General features: G+C 48.8%; 1 protein-coding gene across 1 annotated transcript in view; it reads left to right on the plus strand.

Annotated features, from left to right (window-relative positions):
• The window catches only part of Atp2b4 (ATPase plasma membrane Ca2+ transporting 4), a 103,239-nt gene extending 78,717 nt beyond the window's left edge, over nt 1-24,522 (plus strand). The window contains 6 exon segments of the mRNA XM_028876599.2: nt 6,816-7,007; nt 7,446-7,659; nt 8,528-8,739; nt 9,992-10,099; nt 11,637-11,813; nt 20,154-24,522. Coding sequence (XP_028732432.1) covers nt 6,816-7,007; nt 7,446-7,659; nt 8,528-8,739; nt 9,992-10,099; nt 11,637-11,813; nt 20,154-20,459 — 1,209 coding nt within the window. The 3' untranslated portion in view covers nt 20,460-24,522.
• Nucleotides 24,523-25,623: the final 1,101 nt, after the last annotated feature.

The following is a 25,623-nucleotide window of genomic DNA, read 5'->3' on the forward strand; positions in this document are numbered from 1 at the left end:
GGTCCCCAGAGTACAAAGCGCATCCTCACATTCAAGGGGCTCATTGCTCCCAGACTCCCATCCAAATCAAACTGCTGTTGGAATCTAAGCAATGCAAGGGAATTTAGAATATGATGTGTGTGTGTGTGTGTGTGTGTGTGTGCGCGTTCGCACGCGCCAGTGTCATGTTAGCCAAGTTTGGAGATGGACACCTGTAATCTCAACATTTGGGGGAATTGAGGCAGGAGGGTCTTGGGTTCAAGACCAGCCTGGTCTATATAGGCAGTTCCAGACCAGCTTGGATCCATAGTAAGGCATTGTCTCAAAAAGAAAGAAAATAGCCTATCTTTGTGGAGCTCTTTTTTGTAACTGTGTGTATGTATGTGTGTCTGTGTGTGAGCATATGCACAAGTATGTTGATGCCCATGAAGGCCAGAGACAGCTGTGAGCCACCCAACATGGGTGCTGGGAATCCAGCTCTGGCCCTCTAGAAGGGCAGCGCGTGCTCTTAACCACCGAGCCGTTTCTCTAGCTGCTAGGGAGCTCTAAAAAACAAAACAAAACACAGTTTTAATTCTAAGAAAGTTCAAAAGTGTGTCTAAGAGGTTATGAATCCCCCATAGACCTGTCACTCTGCTTCAGTAATTATCAGCATGGCCGGGCGGTGGTGGCACACGCCTTTAATCCCAGCACTGGGGAGGCAGAGGCAGGCGGATCTCTGTGAGTTCGAGGCCAGCCTGCTCTACAGAGAGAGTTCCAGGATAGGCTCCAAAGCTACACAGAGAAACTCTGTCTCAAAAAACAAAAACAAAAAGCAAAACAACAACAAAATAATTATCAACCATCTTGCTTCACAAACCACCCCTCACCAGCTTCCTCTATCCAGCTGAACTATTCTATAGTCAATCTAAGATGTTTGTCATTTATAGTCATCAAGTTTGAAATATATCTCTAAATAATGTATATCAATAAAATGTGTGTAAAGAATTATAATAGAAATTCTCATTAAAAAAAAACTGACAAGTCCTTACTATTGCCAAATTCCAGTCAGTGTTTAAATTTCTGCCACTGACTCATAAATGCTTTTATGGATTATCTGTCCAAGTCATAATCCAAAGAGGATCCACACGTTATGGTTGTCTGAGGCATCGGTGGAGTCTCTGAATCCACAGCAGTGGCTCTTAAAGTGTGTCCTGTGTGGGCCTGGAGAGACAGTTCCGTGGCCAAGAGCACTGTCTGCTCTAACAGAGGACGAAAGTTAAATTCCAAGCACCCACAAAACAGTTCACAACCATCTGGAACTCCAGTTCCAGGGGATCTAACTCCTTCTCTGGCAGGCATCAAGCACACATGTGGTGCACATACATACATATATGCAGACAAAACACCCATACACATAAAATGAATTTAAAAAAAAATGTATTCCGACTTCCAATGCACCAGCAGTACCTGGAAACCTATGGAAATGCAAACTCTCAGGCACCACCCTGGTCTACTGGACCAGAAGACCTGGAGTTGGAGGTCCTAATGTGCCCTAATGTTTGAGAGCCTCTGATTTTGTATCAGCTTCTGTCCCAAAGACTGTCCTTAGAGTCACAAACGTCCGAGAAGGACTCATGGAACCTGGCCTATGTACTCTGTACACACGTAGCTAGCCATTGTTCCAGACGTGGGCTGGGGTTACAGTTAGATCACAGAATGAATGCTGGCAGACTCCAGAGGAGTCCACGTGCAGCCTCCTGTGGTCTCCCTGCCACGACGGGAGTCCATTCTTCCATATTTGCAACCCTTCAGCAGGGTGTAGGATGCCGCGGACGGACGGGAAGCCCGTCACACTCAGCTCCCGAAGCTTTTATTAATACTGGCCTTTGGGAACGTTCTAACACATACCAAAACTCCAGGCTCCCTAAAGGGAAGTGGCAGCCAGATTGTTTCAGCACAGTCCGCCAAGATGTCCAACCTGCAGTCTGCGGATTACATGCAGCCAAGGATTAGCTGTGAATGAGATCCAACACAGAACTGTAAGACATGCTCTACATACTGTGAGATCGTGTGTGTGTGTGTGTGTGTGTGTGTGTGTGTGTGTGTGTGTGTGTGTCTGTGGACCCACCAAGGTACGGGTGTGGAGGTTCGAGAACCACTTTGGAAAGCGGGTGTTCTTCCACCATGGGATCCCAGGATCAAACTCAAGGCATCAGATTTGCATGACCAAGTGCTTCGTGGGAGCCGGGGTCTTACTGTGTACCCCGGCTGGCCTGGAACTGGCTACAGAGAACTGCCTCTGTCTGTCTCGGGTACTGGGACGAAGGGTGTCCTGCCCCGCCACATCGGGTTTGGTTTTTGGTTTGTTTTGGTTTCGTTTTCTGCCTCATTTTGGGTTTTGAGACATGGTCTGGCCTTCCCCTCGGTCTTTAGTCCAAGCTGTTCTCATACTTGAAGCGGTCCTCCTGCCTCAGCCTCCTGAGTGTGCACCTCTGTGCCTGGTTTGACCCTTGAATTTTCTGTACATTGGTTCTAGAAGCAATCAGATCCTATCTATGCCTTGGGGATTGTGAAATGGCAGTGTTCTGAATTTATTATTATTAACTTGGATAGTTACACAAAAGGAGTTTTCCCTTCATCTCTGTCTGGTGAGCTCTATCACTGAGGCACAGCTCAGCCCAAACAAGGGAATTAGAACATATATTTGATGTGTTTCAATACATTGCTCTTGTTTTTGTCTTGATGCCCAAATCGATCCATCATTAGCCAGGAGAAGCCTCTTCAGTGTCTCTGGGTCCTTTTAATGTAACCCTAGGTGTCTTTTATCGATTTCTTGTCCAATAAGACACTGCGGAGAGATCGGGACTATTCTTCATTTATTTATTTTGGTTTTTCGAGACAGGGTTTCTCTGTACAGCCCTGCCTGTCCTGGAACGCACTGTGTAGACCAGGCTGACCTGGAACTCAGAGATCCACCTGCCTCTGCCTCCTGAGCGCTGGGATCAAAAGCATGTGCTACTATTGGCCAGCTGGACCTATTTCTTATCTTGGATCTGGCATGGAGCATTCCCTCAGGGGCCCTGCGTCATTTCAGTGACGAGCCACATTAGGGAACACAAGCAAAGCACAAAGACATACCCTCCCTCTGAGCACACACCATTTCCATCACCAAGCTGAGACACGAGCTTCCACAGCCTAGAGCTGTTCCTATACCTGTTCCTAAGATTAAATGCTTCCTGAATTGGTGTTCGTGTTTCTCATTCAAATTCAAAATTCTGGAATGCTAACCTCCTAATTTATTTCTAATTCTCTACGTTGTTTCTAGCGTCCCTAATTTTGTATTTATAGTTCTTAAGGTAAAAACCGTGATTCCTAATGCTGTTAATGTAATTATTGACCTTGTCTAAAGACATATGTACTAGTATTAAAATAACAAAAATAATTACTAAAAATATTTTTTATCATTTTCTTTTGAGGCAGGGTCTCACTACAAACCTAGACTGGCCTCAACCTTAATATGTAGCCCAGGAAAGCCTTAAATTCACAATCGCCCCTGCCTTAGCCTCCCGAGTCCTGGACTTACAGGCATATGCCACTGTACTGAACTAAATAGTTTTCTTTCTTTTTTTTTTAAGTTTTTATATTATTTTTTTATTGTTTGGCAGTTCCGAACATGCATATTATTCTTATTGTCTTTATCTGTAAATATATCTTACTAGGAATGCATCACCAAATTACTAAAAAGCATAATTTTTTAAAATAAAAAATAGAGGCTGGAAAGATGGGTCAGAGATTAATAACACAGGTTGCTCTTCCAGAGGACCAAGGTTGTATCCCTAGCACCCACATGGCGACTCACAGCTGCCTGTAACTCCAGTTCCCGGGTGTCTGGCTCCCTCTTGTGGCCCACACTTGTGCTTGTGCTTCGTGCACAGACATTCATGTAGGTGAAACATTCATGCACATAAAATAAAAAATTAATTTTTTAATTAAAAAATAGGAGCTGAGGCAGGCATTGGTAGTGCATACCTCCCAGCACTTGGGAGGAAGAGGCAAGCGGATCTCTGAGTTCAAGGCCAGCTTGGTCTATATAGTGAGTTCCAGGACAGCCAGAGCTACATAGTGAAATTCTGTCTTGGGGGGAGGGGGTGTCTGGAGAGATGGCTCAGTGGTTAAGCGCACTGGCTGCTCTTCCAAAAGTCCTTGAGTTCAGTTCCCAACAACCTCGTGATGGCTCACAACCATCTGAAAGGGGATCTGATTCCTTCTGACTCGCATGAAGACAGAGCACTCAGATACATAAAATACAGGAGTGAGTAACTCTTAAACAAAACGAGGCAAACTACTGAAAACCCATCGGAGCCACTTTTATCTTCTGGAGCTGTGCCAGTGACTGGCTGCAGCAGTTCATCATGTCAGGTGTTTTCCATTTTAGAGATGGACTTCTAATTGAATTCTGTGTTCTGATTACCAAATAGTTTGTTGTAAAAGAAGTATACAGAACCAGGTTCAGCCTAGACAATGGGTTCCTGTCCCTGTCGTCCTCAGAAAACATTTATTTTTAAGGTTTTATATTATTCTTTTGCTGCTTTAAAATGCAATCAAGTAAGTCAGGTGTGGTGGAGCACACCTTTAATCCCAGCACTCGGGAGGCAGAGGCAGGCGGATCTCTGTGAGTTCGAGGCCAGCCTGGTCTACAGAGTGAATTCCAGGACAGCCAGAGCTACACAGTGAAATTCTGTCTCAAAAAACCAAACAACCAAACAAACAACAAAATCAAATAGGGACTAGAGAGATGGCTTAGTAGTTAAGAGCACCGGCTGCTTGTCCAGAGGAACCAGATTTGGGTTCCAGAATCCACATGACAGCACCCAGCCATCTGTAACTCCAGTTCCAGGGGACCTGATGCCCTCTTCTGGTCTCCACAGGACCAGGCCTGCCTGTGGCGCACAGACATGCAGGCAAAGCACCCATACACACAAAATAAAAATAAGTCTTTTTTTAAACTACAATGTGTTTCCCTCTAGATAAATGGTAGCAGCTATATGGTTTTTTTTCCCCACCTTTCTTTTCCTTGGTGGAAATTATTTCATAGTAGTGAGTGGATGCAAACATACTACTCTTCTTGTTTTTTTCACAGTGCACCAGATGGCAGCAGGTAGCTGTGTTGAGGGTTGGGGGAAGGGGGCAGGATCGTCTATCCAACCTCAAACTGTATATCTTCCTGCCTTGGGATGCTAGGCATACTACCATGCCGGGCACTGTCGAACTTTTTGATAGAAATGCTGAGTTACATGCTCTTCTGTAGACAGTCTTCATTTGCTGCCATCTAGATAGTAAAACACCATTAGTAGGTAATTAGAATAATCTAGTATACGTCAAAATAAAGAGTAAGTCCTGGGACTAGAGGGCTGGTTCAGCAGTTAAAAGCAATCGTTGCTCTTGCAAGGACCAAGTTCAGTTTCCAGCACCCGTATTGGGTGGCTCAACAACCACCTGTAATTCCTGCTTCTGGGAATCCAGCACCCTCCTCTGGCCTCTGCAGATACCTCATACATGTGCACATACACACAGAGAAGAGACACATCAGTAGAAAAATTAGCAGATTTTTACAGAAAGAGCAAGCTCCTATGGGTTAGGAGTTGCAGGATGTGTGACAGAAATACCGATTACGGCTGTGTATGGTAACGTACACCGGTCCTTGGGAAGTAGAGACAGGAAAATCGGGAATCCGAGGCCAGCCTTGGCCACCTAGTGAATCTGAGACTAGCCTGGATTGTATGAGACCCTGTCTCAAAGAAAAAGAAGAGGATGAGGAGGAAAGCTGTGTACAGCAGTGAGCTGTGTGCTGGGATGTTAGGATTTAACTGAACTGGGTAATAAAGATCAATAGGGTTCAAACATGGTGAGAGAGGATGTCTCGGGCTGGGAGAAATGATGGGCATAAAAGCCCAAACTCTAGAAAGGAATGAGTGATTCAGGGGATTTTTAGTAAACCAGTACATTTTGAGCAGAAAGCTTGCCTGAGAGCAGGTTGGAACCTGAATCTAGGGTCACTGTGGAGACATAAACTGTCAGCCTAGAAAGTTTCTATTCAAAAGGCCTTCATGGGTCCCCAGTGACAGGGTTTTGAACAGTGACAGAACATTGTATGCTACGAGACCGTTCTTCCTAGAACAACCTGCAAGGTTTCAGAAAGGTTCTGGGGAGGCGTGGACTCCAGTCCTGCTTGTGTTCAAAGAAATGTAGGAATTTGGAGGTAGACTAGGTAGGACTTGTCCCCTCCCTTCCAATTCTGCGGTTGAGGGAGCAGTAGGGTAGGGAGAAAGGAAAAGATGTCTGATTCCTCACCTGAGGCAGCAGTCAGTCAGTCAGTGAGGTCAGACTCCGGATGTGCATTGTCTCCTCTCTCTCCTACCGCCAAGCAGCCATGGACCCATTGCCACAGTGGGAACCTAGCCACCACTGAACGCATCAGCTCCTCGCTTCTCTGTGAATTGTGCAGCGTTTCCAACCCAGGGTTTCCTCAGAACAACGAGCAGAGGTAGTGAGGGAGGCTCCGTTCCATGCACGCACGCACCCACGCACGCACACACACTTCATGGGTGCTTGCAAGAGACTCTGAGAGACTTGAGAATGGTGGTCCTTCCCAATGATCGCCTTGGGGAATCTTTTCTGTAGAGCAGCAGCCAAGTGGAGCCCCTTTGTTTCTGGTGGTGGCCATAGTGCCCTCTAGTGCCTGTACCTGGTTCTGTCGCTTCTTAGAGGTCAGCGTTCTTAGGACCCTGGGTTTCAGAGTGTGCCGCGCGCTCCGAATTCAGCTGCTCACTGCCTGCCTTCCTCTCCCACCTCAGGGTATTGCAGGCACAGATGTGGCGAAGGAGGCGTCAGACATCATCCTGACCGATGACAACTTCACCAGCATTGTGAAGGCGGTGATGTGGGGCCGGAACGTGTACGACAGCATTTCCAAGTTCCTGCAGTTCCAGCTCACTGTCAATGTGGTGGCTGTGATCGTGGCTTTCACTGGAGCCTGTATCACTCAGGTTAGGCAGGGCTTGGATGGCAGGGATGACTCAAGAGCTAAGCTACATAGGGTAGGGGATGCAGTATATCTACTCAGGAGTAAAGGACAAGTGTTGCCCAGCACTGTTTGGACAGTTAGCTATTGTAGATTTACAGTCTCTACCGTAATGGTCACCTACCGTTAATTTAACATTCTTTTGTCAGAAACTATGAAGAGAACTTATGTGGATTATCTTGGTCTTTTCAAAGCAAGCTTGCTAGGCAGATGTTATTTTCCCCTTACAGTGATGAGCCTAAAGTTATGTAAATTTGTCAAGGTCACTCCATAGCTAGGTAGCCGAATTTAAGGTCTGGTGAGTAGTGGGAGCTAAGCTACCTCAAGGGAAGGATGGAGCTGGAGAGCGAGACAGGCTTGCATTCTGGAGCATGCTGAAAGGACTGGTCCTTCTTCCCACCAGGATTCTCCACTGAAAGCAGTGCAGATGTTGTGGGTTAACCTGATCATGGACACGTTTGCTTCGCTGGCCCTGGCCACAGAGCCCCCTACCGATTCTCTGTTGCGGCGTCGCCCCTACGGGCGAAACAAGCCTCTGATCTCACGGACCATGATGAAGAACATCTTGGGCCACGCGGTGTATCAGCTCACGGTCGTCTTTGTCCTTGTCTTTGCCGGTGAGCCACAGTTGGGGAAGGAGGGCAGCTGTCGGGTGCTAGACCTGTTAGGGACAGAGAATGGCTGAGAAGAGATGGTAGTGTGGTGCGTGGTGACGTACGGACCCACGTAATAGCAGCTTCAGCCGCGAGTGCTGCCTTTGTATTCCCGACAGTGCACGTGGCTTCCCATCATGCCACACCACGGGGGAACAAGTACCACTGGAACCAACTGACGGACAAGATCAGATAGGTTGGGACCAGAGGCAACATTTGAAATATTTCGTTCTTGGGCCCTGGAGAAAGAGTTCCATACTTAAAAACACTTGTTGCTTTGGCAGAGAACTTGGGTTGGGCTCCCAGCAGCCACATGGTTCACAACCATCTGTAAATCCAGTTCCAGGGGATCTGATGCCTGCTTCTGACCTCCAGCGGCACCAGACACACACGTGGTGCGCAGACATCCATAAAGACCAAACACTCATACATAAAATACATAAATCAAAAATAATTTTTCAATGTTTTATTATAAAAATAAAATGTTCAGCCGGGCAGTGGTGGCGCACACCTTTAATCCCAGAGGCAGGCGGATCTCTGTGAGTTCGAGGCCAGCCTGGGTTACAGAGTGAGTTTCAGGAAAGGTGCCAAAGCTGTACAGAGAAATCCTGTCTTGAAAAATCAATAAATAAGTAAATGAATGAATGAATGAATGAACGTAAATGAATAAAATAAAATGGTCACTAACTAGTGTAACTCAGAAGCTGACCAATTAAAATGAACTCTCTAGTGGCCAGAAGCCACCGGCATGGCTGTCCCAGCATGTTCTGACTCAGCCTGAGCCGGCACTGAGACCACGGGTGTTCTCTAATACCTGCCCTGCCCCCGCCAGGTGAGCGAATGTTCGACATCGACAGCGGGAGGAAGGCCCCCCTCCACTCGCCTCCCAGCCAGCACTACACCATCGTCTTCAACACCTTCGTCCTGATGCAGCTCTTCAACGAAATCAACTCCCGGAAGATACACGGCGAGAAGAACGTCTTTGCGGGCATCTACCACAACGTCATTTTCTGCTCCGTAGTTTTGGGCACATTCTTCTGCCAGGTGAGGTTTTGACTCGAGTGGGGGTAGCGGGGGGCTGGGGGACAGAGAACAGAAGCCGGGGAGCCAGGACTCTCATGTGCCCGAGATGAGGAGAGAGGGAGTTATGGGGACCCAAGACTGTGAGTAAACACTTTGGGGTTCTCAGTTTGCTTCCTTGTGCGCCTTGGTCTGGACCTGAGCCCAGTCAGGTGCTCCGGGGCGAGGTAGCATGTCACCTGCAGATATGACTTGTAGAAAACTTGGATGATCTTTCTAAATGTGCAGAAGTTCCATACAGTGACCAAGAGAAGGGTCACCATCTTCTACCTCCTTTCCAGGCCAGCGCACATGGCGTGTGTATGTACAGGTAGTGTAGGCTCCCCACCCCTTCCCCTTCTCCCTGCCCCTTTGTTCTGAGTGGGCTTATGCTCGAAAATGCCACCCAGTTCACAGAGGAGAGTGATGGATTGGTGCACACATAGCTGCTGTGCTGACCCTGGCCTGGGCCCCTGTTATGGGAACGAGGGTCAAGAGCACGGTTGCCTGGGAGTGGAAAAATGAGTTCCTTCCTTCTTGCCGTAGTCAGAGGTCCACTAAGGCAGGTGGCTACAAAGGATTATGAACAGGTCACAGTACGAAAGAACGTCTTCCTGGGGCTGGAGACATGGCTCAGTAGTAAGAGAGGACCGGAGTTTGAATTCCAGCACCCACATCATTTGACTCACAGTCACCTGTAACTCTAGTGCCAGGGGATCTGACACACTGTTCTGGCTTCTGTGGCACGTGGATCAGAGTACAGACACACATAGAAACACACACACACACACAACACAGAGAGAGAGAGAGACAGAATTTTAAAAAATAAATCTTAAAATAAGCTGGCTTTTCTCTCAGCAAAGCCCCTCCTTTATGCCCCCTCCCTCTACCCCATTCCTGACTCTGTGTCTTCTTCCTGTCACCCATTGGCCTCAGTCACAGGAAGCCTCCAGCTTCCTCTGCTCTGGCCAGACCGTACGTTAATGTACATTAATCACTGTCACAATAACCACAGGAACAGCGTGATTCCCACTGAAGTGCTATAAAGATTGCATCTGCCACCCTTCTCCACTTCTAGAGTTTCTCTTTCCCGGGCCACAGGAACATCAGGACTTGCACCACCAGGGCCCTGCAGGGGGTGCTGTGGCCTTGGCCACCTTGTCAGCCTTGGTGGGTGGAGGGCTGACTCCCTGAGAGTGCCTTCCATCATGGTTGGCTGCCCTTTGCTCTGTTTCAGATTTTGATCGTGGAATTTGGGGGGAAGCCCTTCAGCTGTACGCGCCTCAACCTGGAGCAGTGGTTGTGGTGTCTCTTCATAGGGATTGGAGAACTTCTGTGGGGCCAGGTGAGTGCGGTGTGCCCTCCACAGACCCTCCAGGCTGCAGACCTCTCCTCTCTGAATGAGAGGGGCCAGTGGCTACAGACGCCAGCTCCCTGTTTCATCTCACCCTCCCCTCCATCCTTCCATCTTGGGGTGCTGGGTTGGATTGACCACTGCCTTCCCTTCAGGGGCTTATGTTCTCTGCCCACAACTAGAGGCTGCAGAAACTTAGCTTTTTTGAAGCAGAAGTAGAAATTTTCCGTTAAAAAATAAACCTGAGAGTTCACGAGCTGCCGTCCCTCTAACCCAGCAGCCTGGCCAGGGTTATTGCACCGTGTGGTTCGGGGCGTCCTGCCTCTTCTGTGCATCACCATGGCTCTCTGGTTGAGTACCCAACTCCACCTGAGATAAATCAGTACTGCAAATGCTCTCGCGAGGAGGCGTGACACATAGATTAGCACAGTCTCTGGAATCGACTGGGAGGGCTTGAATCACTCTTCTCCTTTTCACAAGCTGAGTAGCCATGGGTGACTCCATTAATCGGGGACCTCAGCATAGGATAGCAGAGTCATCACTAATTGTTACTATACAAAAAGATAGGACAATACCTGTGATAAGTACTCAATGAGTGTTAGTATTCATTACAATAATGTCAGCTTAGCTAAGCGTTTCATCCCTCCCTTAGCTCTGGCCTGGGCTGTTCTTTGCAGATCTCAAGTTTCTGCTGAGAATCCCTTAGTGCCCCTTCACAAGCTAAGGATGGAATTAAGAAAGGGGGTAAAACCGGGGTTGGAGAGATGGCCTAGTAGTTAAGAGCACTGACTGTTCTTCCAGAGGACCCGGGTTCGGGTTCCCAGCTTACATATGGCAGCTCACGACTGTCTGTAACTCCAATTCCAGGGAACCGACACCCTTACACAGGCAAAACACCAATGCACAATAAATTAATTAATTAAAAAGTTGTTTTCCTAGCCGGGGCGTTGGTGACGCACGCCTTTAATCCCAGCACTCGGGAGGCAGAGCCAGGCGGATCTCTGTGAGTTCGAGGGCAGCCTGGGCTACCAAGTGAGCTCCAGGAAAGGCGCAAAGCTACACAGAGAAACCCTGTCTCGGGGGGAAAAAAAAAGCAGAAAAGGTTGTTTTCCTATTTGTTCCTTTCTCAGCCCCTCAGCTCCATAAGTCCAATGTGCTGGCCCTTCTCCCGGCTTGGTTTGCCCCAGGCCCCACTTCTCCCTACTGTGCGCCCGCTTTGTAGTTCTCTTGTCTAGAACTACAAGGATCACACCGAAGGAAGAGCCCAGACCGAGTGTGAGTGTAGGAAGGCACACGGCTGAGAGATTGTGGGAATTAAGTCCCCTTCTGTGTGTCCATGAATGTTGGCACCTTCCCAGGAGCTGACAGCCTGAACAGCCAATTAGTTAATCTTCTGGGCAGATTAGTGCTTCTTGGTGCTGTCCTGGTGGGAAAGGGCAGAGGAGCCTCCCCAGGGCCGGGCCCGGGCCAGCTGACATCTCTTCTTCTCCACTCTGGCTGTTGCCCTCTTGGCTGCGGCTGCCCTCAGATCATCTCTGCAATACCGACCCAGTCTCTGAAGTTCCTCAAGGAGGCTGGGCATGGCTCTGCCAAGGAGGAGATCACCAAGGACGCCGAGGGAATGGATGAGATTGATCTTGCTGAGATGGAGCTGCGCAGAGGCCAGATCCTCTGGTTCCGTGGCCTGAACCGGATTCAGACTCAGGTACTCTGTAGTGGCTTGTCCTTACCCTGGGAGAAGAGATCTCCCCATCCCGGGAAGGGGTAGGAAAGTCGAGATTCCGGGCAGCCAGCACCCTTACCCCTTGCTAAGGCTCGCAGCTGAAGGGTGGCCTGCGCTCCTTGGCTTCAGGGTCGACAAGGCCAGAGGTCTCTGTGGGACTCCTCTAGGAGGGAATGGTCAGCAGACTGGACCCTGGGTCACTATTCACAGAGTTCCTCAGCTGTGGTTGGCCCTACAGTGCCCCCCTCAGGTCTGTCGCTGGAGCTGTCTTCCCACATAAGGTCTATTCCAGTGCCAATCTTGACCCCAAGATAGGGAACGTGTAGTCCTTCCCTGCCCCCCAAAGAAGGACTAAGAGACCCTGTTTTTATAAAATTGGGAGGAAGAGTCAGCATCCCTGGCAGTCACTTGGGGTGACCTTCATGCTGCTGTTGTGGTAAAAAGCCGTTGTCAGAGATCTTTGTTAAAGAAACTGGCCTGCTTCCGTTTTCCTGGCTTGATGGGAGGCCTCTCTCGGAATCCGATGATTAAGTGGGTATGAACAGCAGTCTCTCAGTTGATACCTTTGAAGGATTCAGACTTGCTTCCGAAGGAGAAAGAGGCTGTCCTTTCTTCTATGCCCTTTCCCTTCTTGTAATTTCAGAAATGGGGTGCAAGTGAGTCCCCTGCTTATAGCCCTAACCGTAACTTTTTTTCCCCTCCACTTGACTTGTGTAACTACCTTCTGGGTGAGCGGACTGGCCTTGGCATCGATAAGGCTTTTCCTCTGCTCCAACCCCTCGACCCTTTACTGTTTTGGTCAAAGATTCCTGAACCAACCATCAGTTCCAAGATCACCAGGGGATGCTCCAGAGCGAGGCCTGTTTCTTCCTCCTAGTTGGCTAGAGATCCCCAAATATTTCATTTTCAATGTTGAATGAAATTTGTTGAATGAACCAGCCTTCCACTGGTTCAGAAATTTGTCTGGCCAATCCCCACCCCCCTTAGTGCACAGGGAAATAAATGAATGCACACTCTAAACTATATACGCGGTAGGAACTGTCCTTCCCTGAGCAAGACACCAGCAGAAAAGTGGGCAAGATAGAGATAGGGAACTCCGGGGCTCCTTTCCTCTCTCTGCCAGGAAAGGAATCTGAATCGTGACCTGCAGACTGCCTCATGGCGTCAAGTCCCCACCTCTGCCCACCCTCCGTCCCGAGTCCCATGGGTGGCTGCAGACCTTGACTCCCACTTCTGAAGCCCCCCGTTGCTGTCCTTTGGGTCTGCTCTTTTCAAAATAACCTCTTTGCTTTTCTTCCCTTCAGGATCGCCTGCCTCCTCTTCTCCTGTGTGATTGTTTTGTTTTGTTTTCCTAGCCAGGACCCCTCCTTCCGAAGCCTCCTTGCTTCTTGCCGGTCTTCCTGTGGGGAGCTGAGATTCCTGGACCTTCCTCCCCCTTCACTGCCCGTTCCCATTCCCTGCCTGTACTCCTGTTTGATCTCATGTAGCTTTCGGCATACTTCTTTCCCTGCTAGAGCATTAGGGAGCTGGGTCAGAATGGCTTTAAAGCCTAAATTTGAGGCCACGCATGGTGGTGCCTGTCTTTAATCTCAGCACTCAGGAGGCCGAGGCTTCCTAGTTGCAGGCCAGCCTGGACTATATAGCTAGATCCTGCCTCCAAAACAGAGAGGCAAAAGCCTAAACTTAGGCTCCAAAGGCAGCCTATTAAAGATGCCATTGAGCTGTGTAGTGGTGGTGCACGCCTTTAATCCCAGCACTCAGGAGGCAGAGCCAGGCGGATCTCTGTGAGTTCGAGGCCAACCTGGTCTACATTGTGAGATCCAGGACAGGCACCAAAACTACACAGAGAAACCCTGTCTCGAGGGGAAAAAAAAAAAAAGATGCCATTGACAAGACCCACCCATGCCGTTGTAATTGGCACCCGACTGCGTGGACGATGCTGAGTGCGCTAAGTATACCTTCCATGTCTAAAGAAAGCCCTCCGACCCCATCGATTGCTCAGCCTCAGTGGGGTCCTAACAAAACCCCTTACTGTCAGGCTGCTGGTCCAGATGGTCCACCCCACTGCAGCAGGTGGGGTGGGGGGTGCTGCCAAGCGCCTGCTCAGTCCTGGTTGGGATTTCCCCCTTCCCCTGGTCTAGGCGGTTCCTCCCTTTACCTTCTCCCTTTAGTTCGGAGGAGGTAAGAGCACTAGATAGCAAATATTTGAAGAATGAAAGGACTGGACTCTTAGAACAGTAAACATAGAGTGCAATTTCATTGTGGAAGTTGGACCTTGTAACGCTGTAAGCACCTAGAAAAGAGCCTCCACCTTCTTCATGGGCTGGAACCTTCGCCAGGGAAGCTCTCCCCTCCTGCTTTGGCCCTCAGTCCGCTGAAACAGAAAATCACATAAGTGAGAAAAAGCGGGTGTTTTAACCTTGGTCTCCACCCAGAGGCTACCCCTAAGCATTTCATGGATTCCCAGAGGCTTTGTATACAAGAAGAGGAGTCTGCCTCATCTTCTGGGATGCAGTCGAAGGACAGAGACAGTGCCTTTCCCGTCCTCCTGGACTGTTCCTAAGGGGATCCCAACAGATCTCAGAAGGATAAACAAACCCCTTTCTATTTGCTCCTTATGACTTAGGATCAAAGAAAAGGAGAGTGGATTGATGCCGACCCCAGATCACAGTCACTGTGGGAAAGTGATGGTATTAATTGCCTCTATCCTTGAGATGGAGCAAGCTGAAAGCCAGAGGCCTGATCTGGTAGGCAGGTAAACTTTGAGAGCCTCCAGGCACCGCACCCGCAAGGCCACCGCCAGCTCCTGGGGTGCCAGCTCTCAGGAAACTGCTGACTTCCTGTCAGCAGGTCTGCCAGTGAAGCTCTCCGGTGCTTCAGGAATACAATGAGTAGAATTCTGTCTAATAGGTCACCTGAGCTCCGCTGCAGCCAGAGGAAGAGGTGGTCACGAAAGACACCTCATCCAAGCAAAGCAGCTCACAGTCGAGTAGTCTTTCGACCGTGGCCACCCGTGTGTGGACTGCTACACTGCCCGTTTTTCTTTAAACACCTGTTATTTTCCTGGAACTTTTGTCAAAATGATTAGTTGACTTAGTTGGTTTAGAGGCTCCTGAGCCCTAAGTTTCACTAATATATATATGCTTTGCTTCCGATATGTCAAATTGTCTGCCTTATTTTTTAATCAATTAATTTTTGTACATTTTATTTAATTAACTTTTTTTCATTTATTTTGCATACCAACCACAGTTTCCGACCACCTTATTTCTAAGGGCACAGGTCAAAATGATGAGTGAGCTACTGGTCTCGGCCTAGCTGTTAGTGGTAGGGAGAAGTTCCTTTGTATTTTAAAAGGCCTTTGGACTCCTGTCCATCCTAGGCTACGGGGGAGTGAAAACCGGATCATAGTGGGGTGTTTGAAAAATCCATAGCAAATTGTCCCTTAAATGAAGTGTAATATGCAATTTGATGACCTTCTCCACCCCATCTCCACCTGCTGCTCTGGGTTCGAGGGACTCTCTCTCTTGCTCTTGGTCCCCTTCCCCCGGCCCTCCTGACCCTGCCTTCCTCTTCCTTCCCTTCCCTCTGACTGTGGAGCAAAGCTGTCTCACTCTCTGATTCTTTGCAGATTGAAGTAATTAACACATTCCAGACGGGAGCCTCTTTTAAGGGAGTCCTAAAGCGACAGAACATGAACCAGCAGCTTGATGTCAAGCTGGTTCCTAGCTCCTATTCCGCTGCTGTTACTCCAGCCAAATCTCCCCCTTCCACCTCTTCTGCCGTTCCGTCTCCTCCCGTGGGCAGTGAGTGAGAGTCTGTTACCATGCATGATTTGCTAGAGCGACCACAAGAGAGCACGTGGCATCCACTTTAACCAACCGTGGTTACTTGTCCTTTTCGGTTTTTCCCCTTCGACCTTTTGACTTAAAGGAAGAAAAGACCAAAAAAAAAAAAAAAAAAAAAAAAAAAAAGGCTAAAACCAGGCTGTCTGATCTTTCATTTTACTTCCTTTTTTACTGATGGAAAGTAGTTAAACCTTAACTATTTACAAGACAATAGTCCTGCTTTCCGATTGTTCTCTGCATTGCCTGCTGCTTCTTTTCCTGAATTGTTTTGCTTGGCTTTGCTTTGTCTCAGCTCAGGTTTGGTTTGTTGCACTGTCCCTCTCCCCCTCTTCTGGTCTAACTCCGCCTCTTTAGAGATGAGGTCCGTCCTTAGTGAAGACCTAGGAAGTCTCTTCACTTGGGGGCGAGGGAGCCGCTGCCCACGGGTCCTTAACCAGGGCCTGGCCAAATGGAGCCAGTACGGAACTTGTTCAGTAATTGCAGTCCTCTGGGCTACCCCTGCACTGTTAGCTGGCCACCAGATTGGAGAAGAAGAAGTTAGTCCAACCTGTGTTGTCTCACCGCTCATAGATGAGATGACCTTAACTATAACTCTAGTTCAAGAACCAATTAACTCACAAACGAGTAGGAGAAATAAAACGTTTCTGGCCCCTGTGGTCGTATGTGGCACCCCAGCACTCAGTAGGCTGAGGCAAGAGGATTGTGAGTTTAGAAGTTTCTGAAGACCCCCCCCCATCTTTTCATCTGGTTTGATTGTTCAGCAGCCAGCCCTTTGTATCATGCTTTGCACATTCAGTTTTAGGAAAACCTGCCTGTCTAGACTTACTTAGTACCTGTCGGATTTCAGCCTAGGGCCTAGGGCTTGCTGCTCTTCCTGATAGACAGTTAAACACTTGCTAACTAACGCCTTCCTATTTCTGGTCGTTTTACCTTCCCGGAACAGGAAGCAGGGGGAGGCTGTCATTCTAGTGCCTGGTGAGGGAAGGTCCTCCACCGTCACACGTATTATTACGGACCTTAAATGCTTGCGTGTCCAGGGCGTCCCTCCCGCAGCCAGCGCTGGGTTGCTTTGCCCATGCTTCATGTGACTGTGGAGCTGGTTTTCCAAGCTTCAACTTGTTTTTGCCTTTTAGCTACCCATAAGAGTTCTGGTATGAGCTGGGAGTGAGGGTGGAGGTGACAGTGATGGCTGCTTTTTCCTCAGGCCCAAAGGCAGGCCTGAAGGCACTAAAGCCTTGCCCTGCCGAGTGCAGACGCCTCCCCCTCTAGTCCTCCCACATTCCTGGCTTAATCCCTTCTCTCTCTAAACCCGGCCATCCCCTTCTAACGAGTTTCAGTCCTGCTTCGCCATGGCCGTCCCAGGGCTTTGATGGCAGAGACCAGCGGGCTCAGAGGAGCTGGTAGACCCCATGTCCTGAGCCCCCAAAAGTTTGCACCAAAAGGAGAGACAGACCACACCCGCTCCTTCTCCAGTTTGGCCCTTCCCTGGAGGTCCGGGGATTGCAGTTGTGTGTTTTAAAGCCCTCGTTCCCGTTCCAGGGCACTTGAAATGCTGTGTGCATCCTATCTCCCTAAGGTCTCTACGGCTTCCACCTGGGAGGAAGCCCCTTACATCTCTAGCCCTAGTCTATGACGTGGGAGCAGAAAAGCACAGTATTCCCGTGGGGAAATCATCAGCTCGTGCACGGAGCTCCACAGTATGCTCCACTTTCTCCTGATGGTCCAGCCTACTCTGGCCTCCTGCCTCATGAAGGAGTTACCCTTCAATCCGCCCCTGGGGAAACATTTCCCAGAGGGAAGCGTTGGCTGGCTAAGTGAGGAGTGTGTGACGCTTTCCCCATTCCAGCTCCACCAGCCCGCCCTTGTCCCCGCGTACTTGTCCATGTACCCCATGGAGACCCTGTGCTCCAGGCACAGAGGATGCCAGCCCTGGATCAGTGGGTGACAGGCTGTGTGACTGTCCAGCAGCACACGTTCTCTGAGCCAGTGTTGGAGTTGAGCATTCCAGCACAGCCCCAGGCCTCTGCCGCTCACTTTCGCCCCCACACCCTGGGCCAGGTGCCCTGACTCCTTGCCTGAGCTTCCTTACAGGTTAGCTGGTTCTCCTTATCCCCAGAAGTCCTGAAATCTAACTGAATGACTGTGCTTTGCTTCCCCGAAAGGTTCCCCTCTTCCTCCCAATTGCCCATCCCTCTTTTCTTCTATCTCCCTCGTTTGTTTACCCATGAGAGTGTTATTAATTGCCCCAGTGGGGGGCGGGGGGGGAGGAGTCAGAACAGGCTGAGACCCTCCGACCCTAATTTTCACAAATCAACTCCTTTTATAATGGATTTCACATATAATCATTGCAATAAAGTGCCCAGTTGCTTAAAAAGAAAAAGAAAAACCTAGAAGCAACCAATTTAAGTCAGTAATCTAGAAGACAAAGAACTAGTGATATAAAGGTACCTGCCCTCCTGTGTGACTCTGAGGGCTGTGAAGACCGCGATAGCAGATAAAAACACTTACCAAAGAGAGGTGATTTGGGACCTGTCCCTTGGCCAAAGTATCTATACCAGGGCTAAGGGAGAGAGCATTGCGTTTGAGCTCGCTTAATCTAACTTACAGAAAAGTTGGGACCACACAATGGGTAGAGGTGGCCTCTATTCTGCCTAATCTTTACCCAGATCTGAGCAGGAGCAAGCTGCCTGGTGAAATTCACCAGCAGATGGGCAGCAGAACCACAGACGAATGGAAACAGGCCCTCACTGCTGCCGATGAGGTTCCAGATGCCTTTACGCTTCTTATGGATGCCGCAGGGTCGAGCTGGCCGTTGAGTGGCAGTCTCTTGCCTTCTGAGGTCTGGACACCCCAGTCATGGGTGACTCTGTCGGCTATAGAGGAGAGAGGCCAGGGAAGGACAGCCTTAGTCAGAGAAGAGAGAGCCACAGTTCTGATGGCGAGGCTGCTGTAGGCAGTCTGTAAAATGATGAGAGGTTCAGGGACAGGAAATCCAGCTGGCTTGTTTGGCTAACTGTCCGTGTGTGCCGCTACCTCCATGCTCTTGCTTCTTCTCCAGGGATGTATTTTTTATTTAAACAGCAGAAGACTAAAAGAGACACTCTTACCCCAACACCCACTGCTCCTTCTTAACCCTTCTCCCGACCTTAACAACTTCTGCATCCCCCTTGATTCCTTTCTGAGGGAGAATGTATCTGAACCAGACTAGGACTGGCCACTTCCCCTAACAAAAACCACCCAATCACCATCTTCCTTTCGTGATCTCCCTTCTCAGTTCTCTCTGGCATCCAATGCCCCCTGCCACAAGCACACACACACACACACACACACACCACACCCCAATCTACCAGCCCAGATTCTAAGCCACACTTGAGTGACATAGTTCAGAAACATAGAATTAACCAAGCAAAACAACAGGAAAAAAAAAACAACAACCCAAGTTGACGCTTCTGACTAAAGAAAAGCTGCTCCCCAGTGAGGGCAGTAGGGCTTCTCTGGACTCCCTGACAGATTGAGTCCCTCCTGTGTAGTAAGAGAGGGTGACGGGGTAGTGTGTTTGTCCATCTCCCCAGGAGCACTGCTGCCTCCAGGGTCAGGTTTCTCTCCTGGTCCTCTGCTTCTTCACACAAGGTCATGTTCTTCTTTACAATCTGCAAATGGCTGGGCCAAGCAGCATGAATTTACACGTTGGGTCTGGGCAGCATTGCTGTGGCTCAGACATGAGTGTGCACTTGAATGGGGGACACCAGGCCTTCTTCAGGAGGCTTCTTTTGACACCTGTCTGTTATCTGCCTCTTCCGGGAGAGGAGGGCATGGAGCGGAGGAGCTCCACTTTTGAGGGGGAGGGGACACAGTGGAGGTTGTGGGGGGTATGAGGATGTGCATGTCTTCTGACTGAACCGTTAGGGACTTTTCATTTCCTGCATGCTGCGGAATGAAGACTGGTTTGTCTGCCTGGCCGCACAGTATCCACGGGCACTTGTCACCCAGGGTTGATCGTGTGCAGATTGGTGAATGCTGGCTCCCTGAGGGGCTTTCAACGGATAACAAAACTGCCGTGTGTGATTCTCCCTTTCCACACTCACAAAAGGTTTGGCTTCACTCCAGAAAGCCACCCGTGTGGGTCGTCTTTTAAGTTTGTCCATCAATGTCACCTAGTTCCAACACGCTGTCCTCTGTCCAAAAGAACTAATGAGTCTCTTGGTTTGGTTTCATTTTAAGAGTGGATTGTTTGGGAATGCTAAGTTCGCTTTGTGCTACTTTTTGGAATGCAACCTTTGAAGCATCCTTGTTGTCTGCCTCACTGACGCCTCGTGCTTGAGATTTGAGGCGTGTGGTGGCTTGGTTGTCGACCCGCCCTGTTTTGTGGCTGGGGTTTTGTTGTTTTTTTTTTCCTTAGACCACTAATTTTTCCTGTTCTGCGTACCAATTCTCACCTCCCTATCTTCTCACCCTCTTTCTCATCCCCCTGGTCTAGATCAAAGTGGTCAAAGTGTTCCATAATTTCCAACAAGTCGTCCATAAACCCAGGAACCAACACTCCATCCACAACTTCATGAACCACCCTGAATACAACATAGACGATGAATTTCCGAAGTCATCCAAGTATGATCAGGAGGAAGATACCGGACCGGGTTTTAAATCGGGGACTGGGGTGCTCCTGTTGGACGGTGAGGCCACTCCACATGACAACAAAAACAACAATGCCGTGGACTGCAACCAAGTGCAAATCGTCGCCTCCCATTCCGACAGCCCGCTGCAAAGCCTGGAGACATCAGTTTGAACGTCCATTCTCTGACTCCCGTCCCTGCTTTCCCTGTTTCTTTTATCATCTATCCCATCTATAAGGTGACGATGGGACTTGTCACTGTTGTGTCAGCTGCTCCTAAGTGTGTGAGAACCCCTACGTTGGCCGTGAAGAAACCAGAGCACAGGCCTACAAGGATTCGGCCAAACCCTGGGCAGGTAATGGTAGCTCTACTCCTCAAGTGTATCAGTTGTCGTCTTTAAAGACATGATGACAATCCTCCTGGCATCACCCAACCCAAGGTCTCCACAGCATTCCCGCGGGTGTCACCGCCTCCTGACTTGGAGACTTTATGAGTTTCTGCCATTGACAAGCTAAGTTGTAGGCTCAGGGAGAGACAAATACCCTGTGTTTGTGTTTCAGTAGACTGATTATTCTTACAACATTTTTCCTATTTTGAAAATGTCCACCCTAAGGCCTCTAGCTCTTCCTGCTCTTCAGTCTGACCTCTCCAAGGTTCTTTGGTTCTTATGTGACCCTTCTCATCCTTCCTCTTAACTCTTTATTTTTTTTTCCCTAAGTTGTGGTAATTAAGAGAATGGAAAGGACATGGACAAGTTGAGTCAACTTTGGCCCCTTCTGGCCCCCATAGAACCTTCCATTTTGTTCTAGAGGCAGGCAGATTTCTTTGCTAAAATGGTCTTTTTGGAGCAAATGAGCTAGTGAAATATTTCTCTATTTCCACCAGGTCAGCTCCAACTTCTGAATGTCCATCGGTCTTCTTGAGTATGTCGGGGTTTTTAAGTGCCAGGGAAATCAGCCATGACCATGAAGCTTTCATATGTATAATATGTAGTTTTTACCACAGGCTTGAGCTTCCTCCTTGCCTAAGGTGGTAGCAAAAGAATGAATGGGGCATGACCCTGCCTCCTAGCTGGATGAGGAGTTTCAGGACCAACATGGGGCAGGCGCAGGACCAGAAATCACTGAAGCAGACTATTTTCAAGGGTATTTGCCAAGACTCTCCCAGGGCAGGAGCTGATGGTTAGGGGAATGGGTGTTAAGAAGCCTTGGGAGGGGCTAGAGAACCAATCCCTCGGGATCTGAGAAACCTCCCCTCAGGCTAGGCTCCTGAGTACCAGCTTTGACATCCTCTTTGCTTTTCTAATTCTATGCTTTGTTGTGTCCCACAACATTTTCTGCCTCTAAGGAGGTCCCCAACTTTTGCAAATATTTCAATGTTGAAAATACACACTGGAAAGAGGAGGCTCCCTGGCAGGGTTCTGATTCAAGGAGCAAAAGGCCCTCCCCGGAAAGCTCCCTGCCTCCTCTCTCCTCGCTTCACACACACGCTCTCCCAGCCTTCAGCAGTGTCTCCACTGCTACCCAGGAAAGCCCGTGCCTTTTTACCCCGAACACTGCCCAAAGCATCCTCTGCCCACCCGCCTCTCAGGAGTTGGGAACTTCACCGAAAGGGACTTCGCCTTACTGGGACGAGGTGGAGGCTCCATCTCGACCCCTGCTCTGCTGATCTAAGCATTTTTGTGCAGGTGGACCAAATTGATGTCCCCAAGTCCCATCTCCCGTGAGTTCAATGAAGCCTGCCTCCCAAGGCTCATGAGAACTGCCAGGGTTCCACTTGGGAGAGAAAGACAAGATGAACTTGTCCCCTCCTAGCCTTTCTTCTAGAGATCTTCCTCCACCCAAGCTGCCAAGATAGGATGAGTAAAGGAACAATCCCCAGTCCGCACCCGTTACAGCCTGCTCCATCATTACAGGAAGTAGCGAGAAGGCTTTGATTTTGAGTTTTGCAAAGCTTACACACTTGAGCAATCTTTCGTGGCGAAAAAACAGCTCACTGGACACACACACACACACACACACACACACACACACACATTTAAGTACATTCAAAGATTGATTCTGTCAACTCTTTTATTACCTCAGATCATTTTTCAAAGCAAGCCAATAACAAGCTTCGAAGGCCATTTACCATCCTTGCTCCCAAGAGACTTTTGTGGTGCCTGGAAGGTCACTCTTGAGGGCTTTATGTCTACTTTTTCAAAGTCAATAGTTTGTGTGTGTGTGTGTGTGTGTGTGTGTGCGCGCGCGTGCGTCTGTGTATGTGTGTTCCAGTTTCCATAGTAAGAGAGAAAATATAGAAATATTATGCAAAAAAACATAGTTTTCTTTAGATCAGAAACTAATATTTTTGAGTCAGCCATATATATATACATTGTTTGAAGAACTTCAAATAAAATGCCGTCACAGAGCACCAGAGAGGGAGCACTCAGCCAGCTGTTTGGCATGACAGGTGGCTCAGTATATTTGTAATTGCTTTTAAAAATATATATATAATTTACCATACTTCCTTTCTCCAAACAGCCATCTTTATATTTAGGGAAAAATAATTGTTGGGTTCTAGACTTTTTTAATATATATTTTGTTGAAATGGAATTGAGTAAGTTCAAGTGTTTCTGTGCATATGTTTTTCCTATTCAGTTTCAGTGATCCAGGTGGCAGTGAGTAAATATGACAGAAGTTGATAACAGTTTCCCCTAAATGGTGCTTCGGATCTGAGAGAGGTCTGATGGGGAGAAAGAGAACTATCCTAGAGCCCTGTTTTGATAACCCTGCAGGTAGTGAGGGAAACCCCAGGAAAGAGGCTTCCCCTCTGTCAGGACATGGATGTACGCTGCCGCTGCGTGGAGGAGCGCCAGGCTTGTTGGTAACCAGGGCCGCGGGCCAGTTGGGCTTGTTGATGAGGCGTTAACTGGCAGTCAGTGGCAGTGGCAGTCTCTCCTGGTAGGCAAGGGAACTGTGACGTGGGGGGGGCTTGCATTTCTTTACGCTACTTTCACTTCCCCTTCCCCCTAGAGTGACCCCATTAGTGAGTCTTTGTGCGTGAATCTGAGTAGTGGCACCTTCCTCTTTTGTACGACACAGCAGATGGGAGACTGAGCTCCAAATGGAAAAGATAAATACAGCAATGGTTGCTTCCAGTCTGACAGTCTGAGGACGAGGTCCCTCTCAACAGTCCTTCACTGTCCTCTAGAGTGCTTTTCCCATCCCAAAGGATGTAAGAGAGACCAGCTAGACCCCCTCTGGGCCTTTGTGGAATTCCTCAGGTTTGGATTTATATTTTTTTTCCTTCAAGCTTTAGGGGACAGTTGCACAGAACAATCAGAGTGAATACCTCACTGCCGAAAATCCAGAGGGGCACGCGTGCTTGAGTGTGCCTGACTCCTCTCCTGCGTCCCTCCCTTTCCTCCCATCCCTTGCCTTACAGTTAAAGCGACCTGCGGTACCATCCCAGTCTGTGCACTCAGCCACCTTTGCGTCTCGGGCCGCCCCATGCCACTGGTGGGCGTGTGCACTTACCATGCCTGCTGTTTGTTCTAAAGCCATCCCAGCCTCTTCCTCAGTAGACCGCATACCCTCCCTCCCTGCCTCCCTGCCATTCAGCTCAGAGCCAGAACTTTTGCCTTCCCAGCTCTGCAGTGAGGCCTGCTGTCCCCTTTCTTCTTCCTGGGAGAGGTGAAGGGAGGTGAGCTCCCTGCAACCCAATCGGCCTTTGGTTCGTGTTTTCTCCCCATGTGTATATATGCCATATGTAAATATGCCATATATATGTGCCAACAAGTTGATCTATGCCATCTTTTCTAATCGGCATGCAGATAGGAATTTTGAGTTTCTTCGCAGTAACTAGTATAATGAGCACTGGTTATTTTTGTACAAAAGAAAAAGAAAAAAACAAACAGAAAACTGACTGTTGTAGTCTGCATGACAGACATGATGATATCAAAGCAATGTATATCCTAGTGTGTATTGCCATAGTTTGCAGTTCAGCTTAACAGTGCACCCCATCTGTATTTGCATTTGATATTATTTAAGCTCTCTGTATAATGTTTCGCATGTATTTATATGGTTCTTGTGGGGGATGCTATAAACTGACAAATCTGTAATGCAAATGTGTCGGCCCACTGATACGGGAAGAAGAGTTTGAAAAGGGGTCATTTGTTGGAACCAATAAAGCTTTTTGCTGATGAGCAGAAACCAATGCCATGCACTGAGAATAAAAACCCATGCCCACTTGTAACGTGCCATCTTCCATGTGTCTTTCGGGTCTCACCGCTGGGGCTGCCAGGGCTGAGAAGGGTTTTTACCTTCACCACCTTTAGAGCAAAACCAGGGCCCAAGCATGTTCCTTCCCATGACGTGCTTCCTTCAGGGGCCCACAGCCCTGGGGACCAGCCTCATTCCCTAGGAGAGCCGGCTTTTGTGTACACTCTACGGCTGGAGTTGGGTAGAGTTCATGATCCAGGTCCTGAAAAACTGAGGCCTTGGGAAGGATGAGCAAGAGGACTCCCGGCTTAGGTCCTCCTTCTTCTCCTCCTTCGTCCCCTCCTCCTCACCTTCTCCCCTCCTTTCTTAAAATGCCTTTTGACAAAGTTAGTCCCCCTTAGAGTAACTGCTTTTCCTGGAGACATTCTCCGCCGTCCACCTCCTCTTCCCTTTGTTTTTAATGTTCCATTCATTACATTTTGGCGTCATGACTGTGTTAGACTCCAATCTCTGATCAAAGAAGGTAGGCCATTTACCTTCTGGGCTGCCATATCTCTCAGATGACTCCTTGTAGCTCACACCCAGGTATACAACCAAGTTCCCTGCTCCCTTTTAAGTCACCCCCTCTAGAAAAGAGCCCTGTCTCTTGTCCAGGGTTCCTTAGTAAAGTGTGTTGGTGAAGGACAGCCAGTGTTCCCTGGTGGTCTCTCTGGGATGATTCTGAAGGGACCAGCCTGGATGGAAGACTTGCAGGCTGTCTTAAAGAAAACAATTTTTGATGTGTATGGGTGTTTCGCCTGCATGTACATCTGTGCTCCTCATGCCTGGTGCCCAAGGAGGCCAGATGATGTCTTTGGATCCCTTGGAACTGGACTTACAGATGCCTGGGAGCCTCCATGTACGTGCTGGGAGCAGCAAGTGTTCTTAACCACTGGGCCATCTCGCCAGCCCTCAGCCTAAGCATTATCCCCAGCGGTCTTGCCTGTCCCAGATTGCTCTCCATAGGCATGGACACATGGCCCACATAGTTTCTTTAAAATGGAGGCTAGGGAAGTAATTAAAGTAACTTTAAAGGACTTGGGGCCTTATTTGAGAACAGAAGCCATAAAGCAGTCACTTGCTTTTCTCCCCCATT

Source organism: Peromyscus leucopus, chromosome 15 (assembly GCF_004664715.2).
Source record: "Peromyscus leucopus breed LL Stock chromosome 15, UCI_PerLeu_2.1, whole genome shotgun sequence".
Lineage (NCBI taxonomy): Eukaryota > Metazoa > Chordata > Mammalia > Rodentia > Cricetidae > Peromyscus > Peromyscus leucopus.